A 21173-nucleotide genomic window follows, 5' to 3' on the forward strand; every position below is an offset into this window, starting at 1 on the left:
TGCTGTGAGCTGGGGCTACATGGACAAGGTCTGCAATCGCTCCAAGTTACAGAAGAGCTGGTTTTCCCAATCTCATTTTCCAAGCAGAAACCTGCACAAGGTTCCATCTGTCCAGTCACGTTCAAAACCCACAGAGAGCTCACCACGAGAATATTAAGCAAAAATGAAATGACCCACATGTACTTTATGCCAAGTGTCCAACCCGGAACAGAAACGTAATCCAATTATAAACAGCACAGTGGTAAGCTTCTCTGAGCATAAATTTGCTAAGCAGATGAGGATTTCTCATTTTAAAGACCCATGAGAATTTGCCAAGAAGTTAACAACTGCTAAGATCATTAGTACTCACTTGTTTATTTCTCCCTGGCAATGAAGACACAAGTTGAAAAATTGCAACCCTGCCAGAGGCTGTGCCTGCTGCCACCAGGTCATCAAAGCAGCTCAGCAGCTTCACCACAGTGATAGATTCCATTTTCCCCTACAAGATAAAACATTGAAAACAAACTAATCTGTAACTATGCAGGCTTCAAAAATGTAAAACAAAGACATTACCAAAGGAGTGAAAAACTTCATCAGGCTGCAGCCCATACATATTCTTGATTGAAAAGGTATATGAATCAGAAAGACAATTATATCTGTTAAAAAAAATAATAAAAACAGGGCTGGGTACGGTGGCTCACGCCTGTAATCCCAGCACTTTGGGAGGCCAAGGCAGGCGGATTACCTGAGGTCAGGAGTTTGAGACCAGTCTGGCCAGCATGGTGAAATCGTATCTCTACTAAAAATACAAAAATTAGCCGGATGTGGAGGCGTGTGCCGGTAATTCCGGCTATTTAGGTGGCTGAGGCAGAAAGAATGGCTTGAACCCAGGGGGCATAGGTTGTAGTGAGCCAAGATCGCGCCATTGCACTCCAACCTGGGCGACAGAGCTAGATTCATCTCAAAACAAAACAAAACAAACAACAACAGAAATCAAAACCAAATATACCTATGCAGGAGTGCAGTGGTGAAATCACAGTTCACTTCAGCCTCAACCTCCCAGCCTCAAGCAATCCTCTGGCCTCAGCCTCCCAAACAGCTGGGACTACAGATGTGTGCCCCACGCCCAGCTAATTTTTATTTTTTTATATATTTTTTTGAGATGGAGGATTTTTTAGTAAAGACAGGGTTTCACCATGTTGGCCAGGATGGTCTTAATCTCTTGACCTCCTGATCCACCTGCCTCAGCCTCCCAAAGTGCTGGGATTACAGGCATGAGCCACTGAACCTAGCCTAATTTTTAATTTTTTTTCTAGAGACAAGGTCTCACTATATTGCCCAGGCTGATCTTGGTCTGGACAAAAGGGATCCTTCTGCCTTGGCCTCCCAAAGTACTGGGATTATAGGCATGAGCCACTGTGTGCTGCTCTCATTCCCCATTATTTTAGTGTTAAAATACATATAACATAAAATTACCATGATTCCTTTTTTAAGTATACATTTCAGTGGTATTCGATACATTCATAATGCCATGTAATCATCACCAGCATCCCTCTCCAGGACTATTTAATCTTGTAAAACTGAAACTGTACCTATTAAACAATAATTCCCCATTCATCCCTCCCCCCAGCCCCTGGCAACCACCATTCTACTTTCTGCCTTTATGATTTTGACTACTCTTTTTTAATCTCCTTAAATTCCTTTTACCATGATTTGGACTACTCTAAGTACTTCCTATAAATGGAACCAAACAGCATTTGTCTAGTTTCTGACTGGCTTATTTCCTCAACACAGTATCTTCAAGGTTCATCCATATTGTATCATGTATCAGACTGCCTTCCTTTTTAAGGCAGTAATATTCTTATATGTATACACTACATTTCGTTTTCGTTTATCCATTCATCCATTGATCGACACACTTGAGTTGCTTCCCCATTTTAACTACTGTGAATAAGGATTCTATGAATATGGGTGTACAAACATTTCTTTAGATATTGCTTTCAATTATCTTAGGTACATACCCTACCCAGGACTGAATTTTGGTATCATATGGTAATTCTATTTTTAATTTTCTGAACAACCACCATGTTTTCTAGTAGTGGCTACATCATCTTATGTTCCTACAAACGATGCACCGGGGTTCCAATTTCTCACATCCTCACCAACACTTGTTATCTCCTTGCTTTTTTGACAGTAGCCATCCTAATGGGTGTGAGGTGTAGTTTTGACTTGCATTGCCCTAATAATTAGTGATGTTTATCTTTTCATGTGCTTATTGGCCATTTGTTTACCTTCTGGGGAGAAACATAGGTATTCAAGTCCTTTACCCATTTTTGAATTGGGTTTTTTTTTTTGAGATGGAGTCTCGCTCTGTCACCCAGGCGGGAGTACAATGGCACAATCTTGGCTCCCTGCAAACTCTGCCTGCCAGGTTCAAGCAATTCTTATGCCTCAGCCCCCCAATCAGCTGGGATTACAGGTGTGTGCCACCATGCCTGGATAATTTTTGTATTTTTAATAGAGACGGGGTTTCACCATGTTGGCCAGGCTGATCTCAAACTCCTGACCTCAAGTGATCCACCTGCCTCAGCCTCTCAAAGTGCTGGGATTATAGGCATGAGCCACTCCACCTGGCCTCACTGTTGAGTTTTAAGAGTTCCCGACATCCTGAATATTAAGCCCTTATCAGATATGTGATTTGCAAATATTTTCTCCCATTCGGTGGACTGTCTTTTAACTGTTGATAGTGTTTTTGATATACAAAAATGTTTAAATTTTCATAAAGTGCAGTTTGTCTATTTTTCCATGTTGCTGTGCCTTTGATGTCATATCCAAAAAATCACTGTCAAATCCAACGTTGTGATGATTTTGTCCTGTGATTTCTTCTAAAAGTTTCATAGTTTTAGTTCTTACATTTAGGGCTTTAATCATTTTGAGTTAATTTTTTTTTTTTTTTTTTTTTTGAAACAGGGGTCTCCCTCTTTTGCCCAGGCTAGAGTGCAGTGACACAATTTTGGCTCACTGCTACCTCCGCCTCCTGGGTTCAATGATTCTTGTGCCTCAGCCTCCCAAGTAGCTAAGATTACAGGAGTGCGCTACCACACCAAGGTAAGTTTTTGTATTTTTAGTAGAGACGGAGTTTCCCCATGTTGGCCAAGCTGGTCTCGAACCCCTGGTCTCAAGTGATCCACCTGCCTTGGCCTCCCAAAGTGCTGGGATTACAGGTGTGAGCCACCAGGCCTGGCCATTTTGAGTTAATTTTTGAATGTAGTATTTGATAAGGGTCCAACTTCATTCTTTCGCATGTGAATATCCAGTTTCCCCAGTACCATTTGTTGAAGACTGTCCTTTCCCTGCGGAACAATCTTTACATACTTATCAAAAATCACTTGACTGGACCAGGTGCAGGGGCTCATGCCTATAATCCCAGCACTTTGGGAGACCAATGCAGCTGAATCACTTGAGGTTAGGAGTTCAAGACTTAACTATGTAAGAGGGTTTCTCAGTTCTCTATTTATTTCATTGGTCTATATGTCTATTTTTATGTATCACGCTGTTTTCTTATTATTCCTTCATACCACAGCCAAGTCCAATACACTCTTTTAGTGACTGCAGTTTTCTAGTAAGTTTTAAGTTCAGGAAGTGTGAGATCGCCAGCTTTTTCTTTTCCAGGTTTGCTGGGGCTTTTCAGGGTCTCTTGAGATCCCATATGAATTTTAGAATAAGTTTTTATATTCTAAAACTCCCAAAGCAAAAAAAAAAAAATGGCCTTCAGAGTGCAATAGCAATTGTATTGAATTAACTTATGAATTACTTTGGGTGGTATGGACAGCTTAACAATATTAAGTCAGGCTAGATGGGGTGGCTGATGCCTGTAATCTCACCATTTTGGGAGGCCAAGGCAGGAGGATCACTTGAATCCAGGAGTTTGAGACTGGCCTGAGCAACATAGTGAGATCTCACCTCTACAAAAAAAATGTTTTTAAAGACTTAATTGCTTTAACTTTCCAGGGCTTGAAGTCCAAAAAAACAGAAAGAAAAGAAAAAATAGCCAGGCATAGTGGTACATGCCTGTAGTCCTAGCTACTTGGGAGACTCAGGTAGGGGGATCACTTGAGCCTAGGAGATTGAGGCTGCAGCGAGCTGTGATTGTGCCACTGCACTTCAACCTAGGTGATAAGGCAAGACCCTGTCTCCAAAGAACAAACACACACACAATATTAAGTCTTCCAATCTCTCAACATAGAATGTGTTTCTATTTATTAATGTCTTTAATTTCTTTCAGCAATATGTTTCGTTGTATGAGTCCTTCACCTCCTTGGTTATTCTTTTTAATGCTATTTTAAGTGGAATTTTCCTCTTAATTTCTTTTACATATTATTCATTGTTGTTTAAAAATGCAACTGATTTTAATGCACTGACTTTCTATGCTGCTACTATGCCAGTTTCATGTATTAGTTCAAACAGATTTTTGTGGAATCTTCAGGGTTTTCTACATATAAGATCATGTCATCTGCAAACAGAGATACTTCTATTTCTTCCTTCCCAATGTTGATGCCTCTTATTTCTTTTTCTTGCCTAATGACTCTGGCTAAAATTTACAGCACTGGGTCGAAGTGACAAAAGCATGCGTTCTGCCTTGTTTCTGATCTTAGAGGAAAAGCTTTTACCTTTTTACCCTTATGTATGATTGTTAACTTATTTTCATATATGGCTTTTATTATGTTGGGGTAGTTTCTATTCCCATTTCATTGAGTGTTTTCACCATGAAAGGGTGTTGAATTTTGTCAAATGCTTTTTATGCATCAGTGGAGTTGACCACGTGGTTTTGTCCCTCATTTTGTTAAAACAGTGTATTAGGTAACTGACTTTCATATGTTGAACCATCCTTGCATTCCAGGAATATATCCTGCTTTGGTCATGATGTATAATCCTTATATTATGTTGCTGAATTTGATTTGCTAGTATTTTCTTGAAGGTTTTTCTGGTACGTTCATGTTCATGAGGGATACTGGTATGTACTTTTCTTGTGGTATCTTTTCTAGTTTTGTTATCAGTGTAATTCTAGCCTCATTGAGTGAATTCAGAAGTATTCCCTCCTCTTCAATTGTTCGAAAAAGTTTGAGAAGAAATAGCGTTAGTTCTTTAAATGCTTGGTTAAATTCACTGGGGAAGCCATCGTATCTAGAGCTTTTCTTTACAAGGAGATTTTTGATTATTGATTCTATCTTCTTACTATAGATCTACTCAGGTTTTCTATTTCTTCATGGTTTAGTCTCCGTAGGTTTTGTGTTTGTAGGGTTTTGTCCATCTCATCTTAAGTTATCCAATTTGTTGGTATTCAGTAGATCACCATCCTGTCATAATCCTTTTTATTTCTGTTGAATCAATAGCAAGGGTCTACTTTGTTTCTAAAAAAGCTTTTAATAATTTGTGTCTTCTCTTATTGCTTCCTGGTCCATCTGGCTAAAGGTTTGTCGATTTTGTTGATCTTTACAAAAATTCAAATTCGACTTTTGGTTTCACTGATTTTCCCTATTGTTATCTAGTCTCTATTTCCTTTACCTCTGTTCTAATCTTATTATTTCCTCCCTTCTGCTAGTTTTGAGTTTAGTTTTCTTCCTTTTCTAGTTCCTTAAATTGTAAAGTTTAGATCGTTGATTTGAGATTTTTCTTATTTTTTAATGTATGCATTTAAAGCTATAAATTTCCCGCTCAGCACTGTTTTCACTGCCCTGTAAATTTTGTTGTGTATATTTTAGTTGTCATTCATCTTTAAGTATTTTTTTAAATTTCCCTTGTAATTTATTTATCCATTGGTTGTTTAAGAGTATATGGTTAATTTGCACAAATTTGTGAATTCTCCAATTTTCCTTCCATTTCTGATTTCTAACTTTATCCTGTTGTGGATACAATGAGAAGATGCTTTGTATATCTTTTAAAATCTGTTGACACTTAATTTGTGGCTTAACATATGGTCTATCCTGGAAAACATCCACGTACATTTGAGAACATGTATACTATTTGCATGGAATATCTTTTTCTATCCTTTCACCAGCAATGTCTGGATCTAAAACGAGTCTCTTAAACACAGCATATAGTTAGATTTTTTTTTTTTAATATATGGAGTTTTGCTCTTGTTGCCCAGGTTGGAGTGCAATGGTACAATCTCAGCTCACTGCAACCTCCATGTCCCATGTTCAAGCAATTCTGCTCCAGCCTCCTGAGTAGCTGGGATTACAGGCTTGCATAGCCACACTCGGCTAATTTTTGTATTTTTAGTAGAGACAGGGTTTCACCATGTTGCCCAGGCTGGTCTCAAACTCCTGACCTCGGGTGATCTACCTGCCTTGGCCTCCCACAGTACTGGATTACAGGTGTGAGCCACCGTGCCTGGCCCAGATTGTTTTTAAAATCCATTTTAACAATCTTTGTCTTTTGATTGGAGAGTTTAATCCATTTACATTTAAGGTATTAACTAATAAAGAGGGACTTATTTCTGTCCTTTTGTTCTTTATTTTGTATACGTCTTAAGGTTTTTGTCCTAGTTTCCTGCATTACTATCTCCTCTTGTGACTACTTGATTTTTAGGGGGTACATTAAAATATTTAAATTCTCTTCTCATTTATTTTTGTGTATATTCTACAATGATTGTCTTTGTCATTACCATGGGGATTACATTTAACATCCTAAAGTTATAACACTAATTTAAACTTCTATCAGCTTAATTTCAATAACATAGAAAAACTCTGTTCCATTACAGCTTGGTCTTCAACCTTTTTGCTTATTGTTACCACAAAATTATACCTTTACAAATACTGTGCCCCAAACCATGAAGCACATAATTAAATGCCTTAAAAATTATTTTACAAAAAAAATTATTTTAAATTATGCAGAAAACAAAATGTGGGCCGGGCAAAGTGGCTCACACCTATAATTCCAGCACCTTGGGGGGCCAAATCATCTGAGATCAGGAGTTCCACATCAGCCTAACCAACATGGTGAAACCCTGCCTCTACTAAAAATACAAAAATTAGCCAGGTATGGTGGCACACACCTGTAATCCCAGCCGCTTGGGAGACTGAGGCAGGAGAATTGCTTGTATCTGGGAGGCAGAGGTTGCAGTGAGCCAATATCACACCACTGTACTCCAGCCTGGGCAACAGAGTGAGACTCCATCTCAAAACAAAACAAAATGTGGATTTACAAACCAACATTACAATAATACTAGCTTTTAGACTAATTAAAAAAAAAAGTTTTAGTCTCTTACATCATGTAGAAAACAAAAATGCAATTATAAACCATTGTTACAGCAGTATTAGCTTTTATAATTGCCCATATCCTTCACCTTTTTTTTTTTTTTTTTTAACACTCTGAATATATCAGCCCACTATATTCTGGCCTCCAAACTTTGTTTTTGTTTGTTGTTTTTTTCATTTTTTCGTTTTTCACTTTTTGTTTCTATTTTTTTTTTTTTTCACGTTTTTGCTTTTTGAGACGGATTCTCGCTCTGTCGTCCAGACTGGAATGCAGTTGCCTGATCTCAGCTCACTGCAACCTCTGCCTCCCAGGTTCAAGTGATTCTTGTGCCTCAGCCACCCAGGTGGCTGGGATGACAGGCACATGCACCACCACACCCGGCTAATTTTTGTATTTTTGGAGATAGAGTTTCACCATGTTGGCCAGGTTGATCTCAAATTCCTGGCCTCCAGAGATCCAGCTGCCTTGGCCTCCCAAAGTACCAGGATTATGAATGTGAGCCACTGCACCTGGCCCCTCCAAATATTTTGATAAGAAATCTGCTTATAATCTTATTGGGAGTCCCTTGTATATGATGAGGCATTTCTCTCTTGCTTCTTTGAAGTTTTTTTTTTGTCAGCTTCCTCATGTTGAATCTTTTTTTGAGACAAGGTCTCACTCTGTTGGCCAGGCTGGAGTGCAGTGGCTCAATCAAAGCTCACTGCAGCCTTGATCTTCCAGTCTCAAGCAATTCTCCCACCTTATCCTCCCAAGGACCTGGAACTACAGGCAAACGTCACCTCACCTGGCTAATTTTTTTGATTTTTAGTAGAGATGAGGTCTTGCTATATTGCCCAGGCTGAACTCGAACTCAAGTGATCCTCCCACCTTATCCTCCCAAAATGTTGGGATTACAGGTGTGAGCCACTGAACCCAGCCTGAAGATTCTTTGATTTTCATTTTTGGGAGTTTGATTGTAATGTGTGTTGGTGTGGATCTTTGAGTTCATCTTACTTGGAGTTCATTGAACTTCCTGGATGTTTATATCCACGTCTCTTGACAAATCTGGGAAGTTTCCAGATACTATTTCTTCAAATAATCTCTCTCCCCCTTTCTTTTTCTTCTGTAACTCCCATAAATCATATGTTAGTTTGCTTGATGATGTCCCACAGGTCCCTTAGGCTCTGTTCATGTTTCTTCAAACATTTTTCTGTTTCTCAGACTTGATAATTTCAATATCTTATCTTCAAATTCATCTGCCTGCTCAAATCTGCCTTTGAATCCCTCCAATGAATTTCTCATTTCAGTTTTTGCATTTTTCAGTTCCAGAATTATTTTGTTTCTTTTTAGGGTTTCTATCTCTTTACTGATATTTACATTTCATTCATGTACTGTTTTCCTTTATTTTTCTTTTTTTAGACAGAGTTTCTCTCTGTTGGCCAGGCTGGAGTACAGTGGCACAATCTTGGCTCACTGCAACTGCCATCTCCTGGGTACAAGCGATTCTCCTGCCTCAGCCTCCTGAATAGCTGGGACTACAGGCTTGTGATACCATGCCCAGCTGATTTTTGTCTTTTTCAGTAGAGATAGGGTTTCAACACGTTGGCCAGGCTGGTCTTGAACTCCTGGCCTCAAGTGATCTGCCTGCCTTAGCCTCCCAATGTGCTGGGATTACAGGCATAAACCACCGCACCCAGCCTTCACACACTGTTTGACCTTTCTCCACATCTTCTTTATTTTATTGTATTTATCTTTTTGAGAAGGAGTCTGACTCTGTTGCCCAGACTGGAGTGCAGTGGGGTGATCTCGGCTCACTGCAACCTCCGCCTCCTGGGTTCAAGTGATTCTCCTTCCTCAGCCTCCCAAGTAGCTGGGATTACCGGCACACACCACCATGCCCAGCTAGTTTTTGTATTTTTAGTAGAGACAGGGTTTCACCATTTTGGCCAGGCTGGTCTCAAACTACTGACCTTGTGATCTGCCTGCCTCAGCCTCCCAAAGTGCTGGGATTACAGGCACGAGCCACGGCGCCCAGCCCCAAATCTTCTTTAGTTCTTTGAGTATCTTTAAGACAGTTGTTTTAAAATCTTTGTCTACTAGGCCTACTATGTGATCTCAGGAACAGTTTCGGTTGGTTTATTTTTTTTTCCTTGGAAGACCATACTTTCTGTTTCTTTGTGTTCCTCATGATTTGTTTTGATGAAAACTGAACATTTGAATCTAATAATGTGGTAACTCAGAAAATCAGATCCCCCCTGTCCAAGTTTACTGGGTTTTGTTATTCTGTGTGTATGTGTTGTGTGTGATTCTTTTTGATTATTGTAGGCTGTCTGTGCCAAAGATCAGTCTAGGGTATAAACTTAGGGTCTTCTCAGGTCTATTCTGTGCCTCTCACTTTTCCTAGGCATGCAAAGTCACTTCTTACTTTTCTCCCTTATATGCAGTTACTTTTCAATGTAGTATTCTCTAATATCTGGCTCCCAAATAGGAAAAAATAAACGTGAAGCAAGAGAGCAGATCATAGCTCTTTAAATCCCCTGGAAGTCACGTCCATTGAAGGGGGAAGAACTTGAAACAATGAGGGAGGTGTAATGACAACGGCCACCCATCTCTTTGACTGCACCTCTATGGTCAGAAGTAGCAATCAGGAGTCAGAGCACAGACCCCAAATATTTAGAGGACAGGATGCTTTTTGCCTATTCTGGCTCCCACGAGCTGTGTGTAAGCTCTAGGAACATCTGCATAGCTGCCTCCCACAGAATTGGGGTTGGGGAGTATGTAGCTGCTACTGTGCTAAGAGTTGAAATTGACCAAAATTAACCACAATTTGCCATCCAAGCCTTCTGTAGAAGCTGTAAGCCTCAATAGACTTCAGAGTTCCAAAACAGTTGCATCAGACAGATCCTGCCAGTAAAATGGATGTCTAGGTGTAGAGATAGATTATTGGTGCTTCCTCTTCCACCATTTTCCCCAAATACTCTCCTTCCTTTCTAGGTTTTTAATCTTTGAAACAAAAACACAAAAACAAAAAACCCCACCTCATTTCTAATGAAAAAAATGTTGATCAATCAAGTATAAATATACTGAGCTCTTATTAAAAGACTGGCTGGGTGCAGTGGCTCAACGCCTGTAACCCCAGCACCTTGGGAGGCCAAGGTGGGCAGATCACCTGAGGTCAGGAGTTCAAGAGCAGCGGGGCCAACATGGCAAAGCTCCGTCTCTAATGAAAATACAAAAATTAGGCTAAGCACGAAGGCTCACTCCTGTAATCCCAGCACTTTGGAAGGCCGAGGTGGGCAGATCACCTGAGGTCAGGAGTTCAAGACCAGCCTGGCTAACATGGTGAAAACTCATCTCTAAAAAAAGAAAAAAGTAAAAAAAAAAAAAAAAAAATTGGCCAGGTGTGGTGGCATGTGCCTGTAGTCCCAGCTAGTAGGAGGCCAAGACAGCAAAGCCACTTGAATCCAGGAGGCAGAGGTTGCAAAGAGCCGAGATTGCCCCACTGTACTCCAGCCTGGCCAACAGAGCAAGACTCCATCTCAAAAAAAAAAAAAAGAATACTAAAGAAATTCAACAAAAGAGGTATTTCCCCCACCCCAGCTCAAAAAAACCAGGAATCTGGAGTTACAAGAGCTGTCCCAGATCCAGGTTCTACTTTTTCTGATCAACAGGGACAATTCATGAAGTGGATACTTGTTATCCATAATCTACCTGCCCCACAGGTTTACTGAGGGGATTATGATATATCTAAATGTGACTTATAAACTGATTCCTTCCATGTTTTGGTTTTCAGATCAATGATCCTATTAAAGCTTAATATGTTGGGTTATTAAAAACCACATGCATAAGCATTCCTCACAGATGTTCAGGCTTCTAGTCTGAGAGATCTTTTTTATTTTGAAAGTATTCATTCAGAAAAATTATACAACGGTTTTGACCTTGCTAAGATACATGGCAGTATCTTCAGTAAACCATTTTAATTTTCAATACAGTAATTTATATAGTAATCAATCTGCCAAATATGCAAGAATACCCTCCTTGCTCTGGGTACTGAGTGAGCTGCGATAGCAATACAAAATAAAGTAGGTCACAGTCCCGGCCTTCTTAAAGTTTAGCTGTTGCATCGAGACAGGCACATGAAAAGCCACCTACAGTGAGTGGAGGTGGTAATGAAGGAGCTCACTTTCATCAGGTGCTTAAAGCTTTCAGGGTATTTTCATGGCCTATAAATATATTTAGTGTCAGATCGTGATCTAGGTTAAGAGATTTGGATCTTAAGCTACAGTAGGAAAAAGGGAGATCCCTTTAAGATTTCTGATTGTGCCAGTGTATCGGTCAGAAGCACTTCTGATAACCACAATTAGGAGCAGGACAGAGGAAGGAGGGAGTGGGGCAAGTCAGGAAGCCACTGGGAGTTTCACAACAGCTCAGGCTAAGGTAAGTAAGGGCCCAGTCTAGAAAAGCGGTAAATAGAACGGGCGTGAAGGCAGTGAAACCTCGAAGACAGCCTCCATCGAGACCTGGTGAGAAGGATGACAGCAACAGAGAAACAGTACAGCAGCTTTTCTTTACTGACTTCCTGGGCCAGGTAATGTGTTAAGCACTTTAAATGTATAACTGGATTCTCAAACAATTTTCTATAAGGACAGGTGCTATAGTTATCCACATTTTACACATATGGGGCTGAGTTCCAGATAGGTTAAGTAATTTACTGGTGTTTGGTTTGAGACCGGGTCTCGCTCTCTAACCCAGGCTGAGTGCAGTGGCCTGACATGGCACTGCAGCCTTGACCTCTCAAGCTTAAGTGATCCTCCCACCTCAGCCCCCACAAGTAGGGAATACAAGTGTGTGCCACCACAACCAGCTAGTTTTTTATTTTTTGTAGAGACAGGGTCTTACTATGTTGCCCAGACTGGTCTCAAACTCGTGATCCTGCCTCAGCCTCCCAAAGTGCTGGGATTACAGGTATGACCCACCATGCCTGGCAGTAATTTGTCTAAGGTTACAGAGGTAGTGAGAATCAAGTCAGAATTCACACACAAATGTGACACTCGCCAGAGGCCCTGCTCTGCCTCTGTGCTCTATACTTTCTCTGTGAATGAATCCAAAAAACTTGGAGATAGAGGATTTGGTAGGTTTGTGGAGAGGAAAGAGAACGAGGGAATCTTTATGATCTGGAGTTGGATAACATGAGATGGATGGTACCATTAGCAGAATTCACTGGCATTGCTTTGAAGGGAAAAGGTGATGTAATATGTTTTAAATATGCAGTCTTGACATGGTGGCATGATGTTCAAAACAAAATATTTTCCTTAGAAATTTAAGATTAGGGTGGGGTAAAAGAAAAAAAAAGAAATTTATCATTATAAAAACGAACACATCAGGAATTAAAATGATTTACTAGAGTTTTGCCATGTCATAGCACAAGTTCGAAATGGCTATGGAATTTTTCTCAATGAATGGTTCCAAAATAAAAATGATCATGGCTGGGTGTGGTGGCTCACACCTGGAATCCCAGCACTTTGGGAGGCCAAGGCGGGTGGATCATTTTAAGTCAGGAGTTCAAGACCAGTCTGGCCCACGTGGTAAAACCCTGTCTCTACTAAAAATATAAAAATTAGCCAGGTGGTAGTGGTGCATGCCTGTAATCCCAGCTACTTGGGAGGCTGAGGCAGGAGAATCCCTTGAGCCTGGGAGGCAGAGGCTGCAGTGAGCTGAAAGCATGCCACTGCACTCCAGTCTGGGCAACAGAGATAAATAAATAATCATGTGGGGGGCCAGAAGCCTTAATACTGGTGTGCAGTACTCATACATGTGCTTTGTAATGTAACCAATGAACTTGAGTAAATGTTATTTAATACGATTATTAATAAATGTTATGGTTCTTTTTTTTTTTTTTGAGACAGTCTTACTCTGTCGCCAGGCTGGAGTGCAGTGGTGCAATCTTGGCTCACTGCAACCTCCACCTCCCAGGTTCAAGCTATTCTTCCACCTCAGCCTCCTGAGTAGCTGGGACCACAGGCACGCGCCACCACGCCCAGCTAATTTTCATATTTTTAGTAAAGACGGGGTTTCACCATGTTAGCCAGGATGGTCTCGATCTCTTGACCTCGTGATCCGCCTGCCTCAGCTCCCAAAGTGCTGGGATTACAGGCGTGAGCCACCGCGACTGGCCTATGTCATGGTCCTTGATGTAAGAACCAAAACATCCCAGACATCAGATTATCAACACTTAACTACAGTTCAGATAGAAATAGAACATGAGGCTTAAACATTGCACAATACAATAGTCTAGCTATTCCAAAACACCCCTCTCCAAACACCTGGCAATACTGAGTGAAATATATAACACAGCCTTTTAAGAAATGCATAGCTGAGTATTCAAGAAAGTACGGAAAATCCACAGAACCCAAAAGCCAAAAAGAATGCTGCCAAGCCAGAACAGAATCCAGCCCTGAAGCTACAGGCTACCCTGTAACTATCTGGCACACCCCTGGAGCCTTGGTTTTCAGAGCCGAGTAGATGGTGGGGAGCTGGAACTGATATTCTCTGCCACGCCAGAGCCCCGAGGACCTAACCCTAAGTGAAAGAGTAAGCTAGGGGAAAATCGATCTGCTGGCAAATAGAGCTGACAAGGAAATCTGTCTTATCTCAAGCACTGACTGGAATGAATAAAAAAGAATCTTTCCGAAGAATCTGTCATCATAAGTCTGCCCTACTCAGCATCAGAGTTTGAATTTATTCTCCCTTTCCAAGCAAAGCTCCAGGCAGACGGTGAATCTGAAGTGTTTCTACGTTGGGAACACTCCAAGGTGCCTGGCATTGGTAAACATACACCCCATCTGTGGAGCAGTCCCGATCCAGGTCCCCCAGGATGCTCATAAGTTAGGATCAGCCACATCACTCATAATTAGAAATTACCATAGGGAAACAGGCCCATGAATACAAGTCAAGTAGAAGAAGCCATAACAACATTGAGCAACCCCAAGTATTTCTTTTAGATTGAACAACACAGAACATAAAAGAAAAATGATTAAAATGTTTTCAAAATAAAAAAGGAAACTGAAATGTAAGCAAAAAACAACACTGGAAATAGAAATGAAAAAAAAGAATTTAAAATGTCACTGGATGGAATGAATAGCAAATTAGTCACAGCTGGAAAAAAAAGTATTGCACTAGATGATAGAAATTACCTAACACGCAACAAAGACATTGAAAGATAAAAAACACGATAGAAAAGTTTAGAGACATAGAAGAGAGAACATAAAGGTCCAAGCTACACAGAATTAGATTTTCATCCGCTCGCAGTAGCTCACACCTGTAATCCCAGCACTTTGGGATGCCGAGGTAGGCAGATCATTAGGTCAGGAGTTCGAGACTAGCCTGACCAACATAGTGAAACCCTGTATCTAGTAAAAATACAAAAAAATTACCCAGGTGTGGTGGCGTGCGCCTGTAATCTCAATTACTAGGGAGGCTAACGCAGGAGAATCACTTGAACCCAGGAGGCAGAGGTTGCAGTGTGCCAGGATCGTGCCACTGCACTCCAGCCTGGGTGACAAAGTGAGACTCCATCTCAAAAAAACAAACAACAACAAAAAAAAAAACAAAAATTTTGACTTTTCAGTAGGAAATGAAAAGAGAAGACAATGAAAAGTGTTATCTTCAGAGATAACAGCTAAACATTTTCCAAAATTCACGAAAGACATATATCCTCAGAAGCTTGACCTTTTCAAAAGACAAGGGTGCTGCCTTCAGGAGGTCTCAGAGTCTAGGAAAAGGAGCAAGACTCATTAATAACACAAGAGCAAAGCACTATTGGCATTGACAGCCATGTACAGGTAGGTAATGAGGAGGATGTGATCAACTCTGCCAAGTGCACAGAGGGGAGGGCAGGAAAGGCGCTTAGGATGCCAGCTGGCTCAATATGAAGTGCCTCATTTTATGGTATCCTCCTTGCTTTCATTTTTAAAATAATGATTATATATACATTACTACACAGAACATGTACAGCTTAAAGAGTTATTAAAAAATGAACACCCGGCTGGGCACGGTGGCTCACGCCTATAATTCCAGCACTTTGGGAGTCCGAGGCGGGTGGATCACAAGGTCAAGAGATCGACACCATCCTGGTCAACAAGATGAAACCCCGTCTCTACTAAAAATACAAAAATTAGCTGGGCATGGTGGCGCACACCTGTAGTCCCAGCTACTCGGGAGGCTGAGGCAGAAGAATTGCTTGAACCCAGGAGGCGGAGGTTGCGGTGAGCCGAGATCGCGCCATTGCACTCCCGCCTGGGTAACAAGAGTGAAACTCCGTCTAAAAAAAAAAAAAAAAAAAAAAAAAAAAAAAAATGAGCACCCATGGAACCCTCATCTAGCTTGGGAAGGGGACCATTAACAGCACCTCTGGAGCTCTTGTGTCTCTCCCTGACTGCATACTTGACCTCACCAAAACCACTCTCCTAACATTGAGATGCGTTATTCTCTTGCTTTTATTCGTAGCTTTACCACATGCATGTGTATCTTCAAAAACCATAGTTTTAGGCCTGGCAAGTGGCCCATGTCTGTAATCCCAGCACTTTGGGAGGCCGAGGTGGGCAGATCGCTTGAGGTCAGGCGTTTGAGACCAGCCTGACCAACATGGTAAAACTCCCGTCTCTACTAAAAATACAAAAAATTGGCCAGGTGTGGTGGTGCACACTTGTAATCCCAGCTATTTGGGAGTCTAAGGCAGGAGAATCTCTTGAACCCAGAGGCAAAGGCTCCAGTGAGCTGAGATTACACCACTGCACTCCAGCCTGGGCGACAAAGCGAGGATCTGTCTCAAAAAAACAAAAACAAACCCATAGTTTTACCTAACACACAGATTCATAGTGGTGTATTAGCACTGTAGAATCTGGCCCTCTACCTTCCTGACCCAGATACTCAATGTTTAGCGTGGTGCTGTTGATCAGCCCAGAGAGGTTGTCTCATGATCATATAATGTACGAGAAATTGAAGTTTAAGCTGAAAAGCCAATTTGTTATTTTATGAAATAAATAATAAATAAGTTTGAAGTAACGCTCATACAAATCAGATGCTAAGATACGTACGATATATACATTCTTCCCCTGATACACGTGGACAGCGACTTTTAGTCCAAAAGTTGCTTGGCAAGCATTTCTGATCAAACCACTCTAAGTGTTAAATCTCAGGAAAGGTCCCACAGTATGAGTCACTTCAGATACCAATATCTACCCAGGGCCAGCCACACCAGCAGGATCACAGCTCTCAAAAGCTCTCTCTCCCACTAAACAGGCAATTTGGCCCAATTTCTAGTTTTCCTAATTTATATACCATATAGTCCACTTTCTTCCTTCTGCCACATTCTCTTCTTTTTTTGATCTAGGGACAATTCAGTCTTATTCTGGCCCGGGAGCCATTCTGTCTCTTTAAGACAATTTTGCCCATTTCTGATCTCAACCATTGTGATTAATTCTCCTTTTTCTTCATTCCCAACTTCCCAGGGGGCACTTATTGCTATCCTCATTGTAGCAACATAACTTCCTCAAACAGAAATCCAGCAATCAAAAAGTTTAAAAAAAAAAAAAAAAGCCTTTTGATTTGAAAGGTGTCAGTTTTCTGGACAAACACCTCACCATGACAATAGTATTCAGCTAAACTTCTTAGGCTCCTTGGTAGGCTGTTTGCCTTTTATACGCAAGACAAAACTACATTGGGAAAGTGTTCTTTGTGAGCAGGTTCATGGGAACCGTGAAGTCTGACAAAGCTTTCTTTATGAGCTTCTTTTAGTAGGTCAAAGCTTAACCTTCAGTGGAAACCACTAGCATACCAAAGAACCAACTGATTGAAATATTTAAGAAGACCAGATATGAATTCGTTCAATTCTTAATTAAGAATGGTTTCAGTATTTTCCTGCTTTTACTAACAAAGAACAACTGTTTAATGTTTGAATACTAATACAGCTTTTTAACTATTTGAAGTTAAACAAAGACATCTGCTTTTCTGGAATAATTTTCTTAACTCCATAGAACAAAACGAAGTAGGGAATATCCACTGGAGTTGAAGGAAGAAGCCTATGGCTGGGGGCTGTATCGTAAGAGAAGATCTAAAGGAGAAAGAGACAAGGCAAATACCCTGTAAGGGAAACAATTACACTGCCAGCAGAATCTCAGCAGTCAAGAGATAGTGGCATTAACACTTTAAAGTGCTCAGACAAAATAACCATATGAAGTGAGGCACAGATCCTGTTTCATTTCTCTCCCTATTTATATCCAACTGTCCTGCACCATTTATTGAAAAAGACTTTGTTGTATCACCTTTGCAATTACTCAAGTAATCGTATACATGTGGGTCTTCTAACTTCTCTAATCTGTTCCAATGATCTGTGTATCTTTTCTTATGCTAATGTCACACTGCCTTAATTACTGAAGTTTTATGTCTTATTTCCCAAGAGCAACTTCTCCCATTTGCTTCCTCTTTTCCACTAGTATGACTATGCCACCCATTATAATTTCATACACACTTTAAAATCAGTTTATCTTACTTTTTATTTACTTACTTATTGAGATTGAGACTTGCTCTATCTATTTATTTATTTATTTATTGAGATAGAGACTTGCTCTATCACCCAGGCTGGAGTGCAGTGTCATAATCCTGGCTCACTGCAACGTCCACCTCCTGCGTTCAAACGATTCTCCTGCCTCAGCCTCCCAAGTAGTTGGAATTACTGGTGTGCACCACCATGCCCAGCTAATTTTTGTATTTTTATTATTTATTTTTTTGAGATGGAGTTTCACTCTTGTCGCCCAGGCTGGAGTGCAATGGGGCGATCTCAGCTCACTGCAACCTCCACCTCCCAGGTTCAAGCAATTCGCCTGCCTCAGCCTCCTGAGTAGCTGGGACTATAGGCATGTGCCACCATGCTGGCTAATTTTTATATTTTTAGTAGAGATGGGGTTTCACCATATTGGCCAGGCTGGTCTCAAACTCCTGACCTCAAGTGATCCGCCCACCTCCGCCTTCCAAAGTGCTGGGATTACAGGCATGAGCCACCACACCTGGCCAGCTTGTTTTTTAAAATTAACATTTAAAAAAACCTGTTGGAAAAAAGTTGAACTTAGGTAAATTTAGGAGAATGGACATCTAATAAAATGTTTTTTCTTTTTTTAAGAGTCACTATTAAAACATTTGAAAGTGAATTTTCCAACAACCAATTAATCCATTACCATACAGTGAAGACCTGTGTATGGTAATATTACCAACATACCAGAACACAGACATCACAGGCTCCTAATCACGGGGCCTAAGAGTTACTCCCATAGGGAAAGACAGTGGAAGGCACTGGGCAAATGCACCTTGGCTGCTATGGTGAGACAAAAACTCATTTCTGCACCCCTTTAAAATGTATCCATAACGTACAAGTCAATGAAACATTCGTAACATTCCAAAGCATGACTTTCTGAATGCAAAATATCCAGGACATGCTTCAGGCTCAGGGCCTTTCCCTTCCACCTTCTTGGAATACAGACATGGCAGCATGACATGCTGGTCCCACTCTGTAGGTCTTTGTTCAACTGTCACCTTCTCAGTCAGACCTTCCTTGGAATTCTATTTAAAACTGCAACCACCCGGCTGGGCCTGGTGGCTTGCACCTGTAACCCCAGCACTTTGGGAGGCCGAGGCAGGTGGATCACCCGAGGTCAAGAGTTCAAGACCAGTTTGGCCAACATGGTGAAACCCTGTCTTTAATAAAAATACAAAATTTATCCGGGTGTGGTGGCACATGCCTGTAATCCTGGCTACTTGGAAGGCTGAGGCAGGAGAATTGCTTGAACTCGGGAGGCAGAGGTTGCAGTGAGCCGAGATTGAGCCACTGCCCTCCAGCCTGGTAACACAGCAAGACTCCATCTCAAAAAAACAAAAACTGCAACCACCCTACCTGGCACTCCTTGTCCCCTTCTCTGGTTTATTCTCCCCTTGGCACTTCCCATCATCTTGTTTATTTGTTTATGTATCTGGTGGACTTCTCTTATTTTTCTGCTTCTTCCTGTTAGACTGTAAGCACCGAGAGGGAAAGACTGCTTACTATGTTCTTTACCGCAGCTCCAGGACCAAAATGGGATGGGCACATACTGGGCACTCAATAAATACTTGCTGAATGAATTCATGGAATAGTTACAGAAATGCCAATACAGCATTTCACCACCAGGTATCATGCTGCAGTTTGTGCAAAGACAGCTCTGAAGGCAAATCCATGAAATCTCATTAGCTTGTTGAATGCTAAGGAAAAGAGATCATATGTTTAACTTCAAAACAGAAAATTAGAAACTCCGGTCAAGCAGTCTTTCTGGTCTATGCTTACACATGTCAGACCCATATATTTAACACATTTCTAACATTTTTGTACTTGTTATTAGCTCCTTGTAACATTTTCTCAGTGCTTTTGGCACTAGGTAGGAAGAATCTGTGTTTCCATCTGCCCTCTCCCACTAACTTCTGTAGAAAAAATGGTTTCCAAAGCACTATTCTTGAAAACACATGCAAGGATATATTTACCACATAAAAGGTCTGCTTTCCTCTTTAGGAAACATAACTTCATTTAAAAACATCTTTCAATCATGCCTTACATGGAAGTGAATGTAAACTTTTTATTTATCTTTCCATAAAAATCTCAGATTTTCCCTAAACTAGCTAATGCATCTTTAACTTTCCACGTGGATGTTCCAAAGAGACCATGAATCTACATTCTACTATCCTTGAAATCCACAAGCTGTGTGGAGGGCCTGCCTGCTCTCGTAGGAAGTAAGCACAATGGTTAGGCAATCAGAGACAAGTGCCTTAAAGCAGGAATCTTACAACTTCTTTATCTATAAAACATGGGGATTGTACCAAATGATTCTAAGACCCAGCCAGCTCTCGTGACGAAAACAACAACAACATAAATATTTAATTCACCTCTGGGATTAAACAACTAACAACTGGGAGTCAAAGCTCAAAACAAATCTTAGTGTTGTTGTGTTTGTGTGTGTAATATGTACCAAAAATTTCTAGTAATTCCACAGTAAAGTTAAAAAAAATACATAATTCCCTTTCACTCTTCCTCCCTCAGCCCATCCCATTCTCAATCCCTACCTAGAGTTATCACTGTGAAAATGCCTTCAGATCTTTTCCTATGTGTTTACCTACAGATGCGCAGCTTTGTTTCCAAACGCTAATCTTCTAACTCTAAATTCTACATTCTTGCCCAAAGTAAAATTTTATTTATTTTTGAGATGTAGTCTTGCTCTGTCACCCAGGCTGGAGTGCAGTGGCGTGATTTTGACTCACTGCAATCTCCGCCTCCTGGATTCAAGTGATTCTCCAGCCTTAGCCTCCCAAGTAGCTGGAACTATAGGTATGCACCACATCCCGCTAATTTTTCTATTTTTAGTAGAGATGGGATTTTGCCATATTGCTCAGACTGGTCTCGAATTCCTGAGCTCAAAATGATCTGCCTGCCTCGGCCTACCAAACTGCTGGTATTACAGGCGTGAGCCACTGTGCCTGGCCAAGAAATTTTATTTTATACTTCCCTTGTGATTCTCCACAATTATAAGTTTTATATTCTATATACAATGGGCACTCAAAAAATGCTGTTGATACTCAGAGCTACCAAGTGTGGATTTTGGCCCAAGTAAAATATTTTTTTTTTCCAAATGTTAATATTTTAGATTTTAAAAGTTTTTGTGGGTACACAGTAGGCATATATATTTAAGGGGTGAAATACATTTTCTAAAGGTCTTCCAGTAAAGGATAACCAACTAAATTTTTTTTTTTTTTGAGACGGAGTCTAGCACTGTCACCCAGGCGGGAGTGCAATGGTGTGATCTTGGCTCACTGCAATCTCTGCCTCCTGGGTTCATGTGATTCTTCTGCCTCAGCCTCCTGAGTAGCTGGGATTACAGGCACAC

The 21173-nt window shown here is 40.8% G+C and overlaps 1 protein-coding gene across 1 annotated transcript in view; it reads right to left on the reverse strand.

The window, feature by feature from the left end:
• The window catches only part of TECPR2 (tectonin beta-propeller repeat containing 2), a 98317-nt gene that overhangs the window by 58398 nt on the left and 18746 nt on the right, over window positions 1-21173 (reverse strand). Inside the window, exon 3 of the mRNA XM_032287328.1 lies at window positions 350-478. Within this exon, the coding sequence (XP_032143219.1) occupies window positions 350-478 (129 nt within the window). The remainder of the gene's footprint in view (window positions 1-349; window positions 479-21173) is intronic.

Source organism: Sapajus apella, unplaced genomic scaffold, assembly GCF_009761245.1.
Source record: "Sapajus apella isolate SASKATOON/1434 unplaced genomic scaffold, GSC_monkey_1.0 scaffold20, whole genome shotgun sequence".
NCBI classification, from domain to species: Eukaryota; Metazoa; Chordata; class Mammalia; order Primates; family Cebidae; genus Sapajus; species Sapajus apella.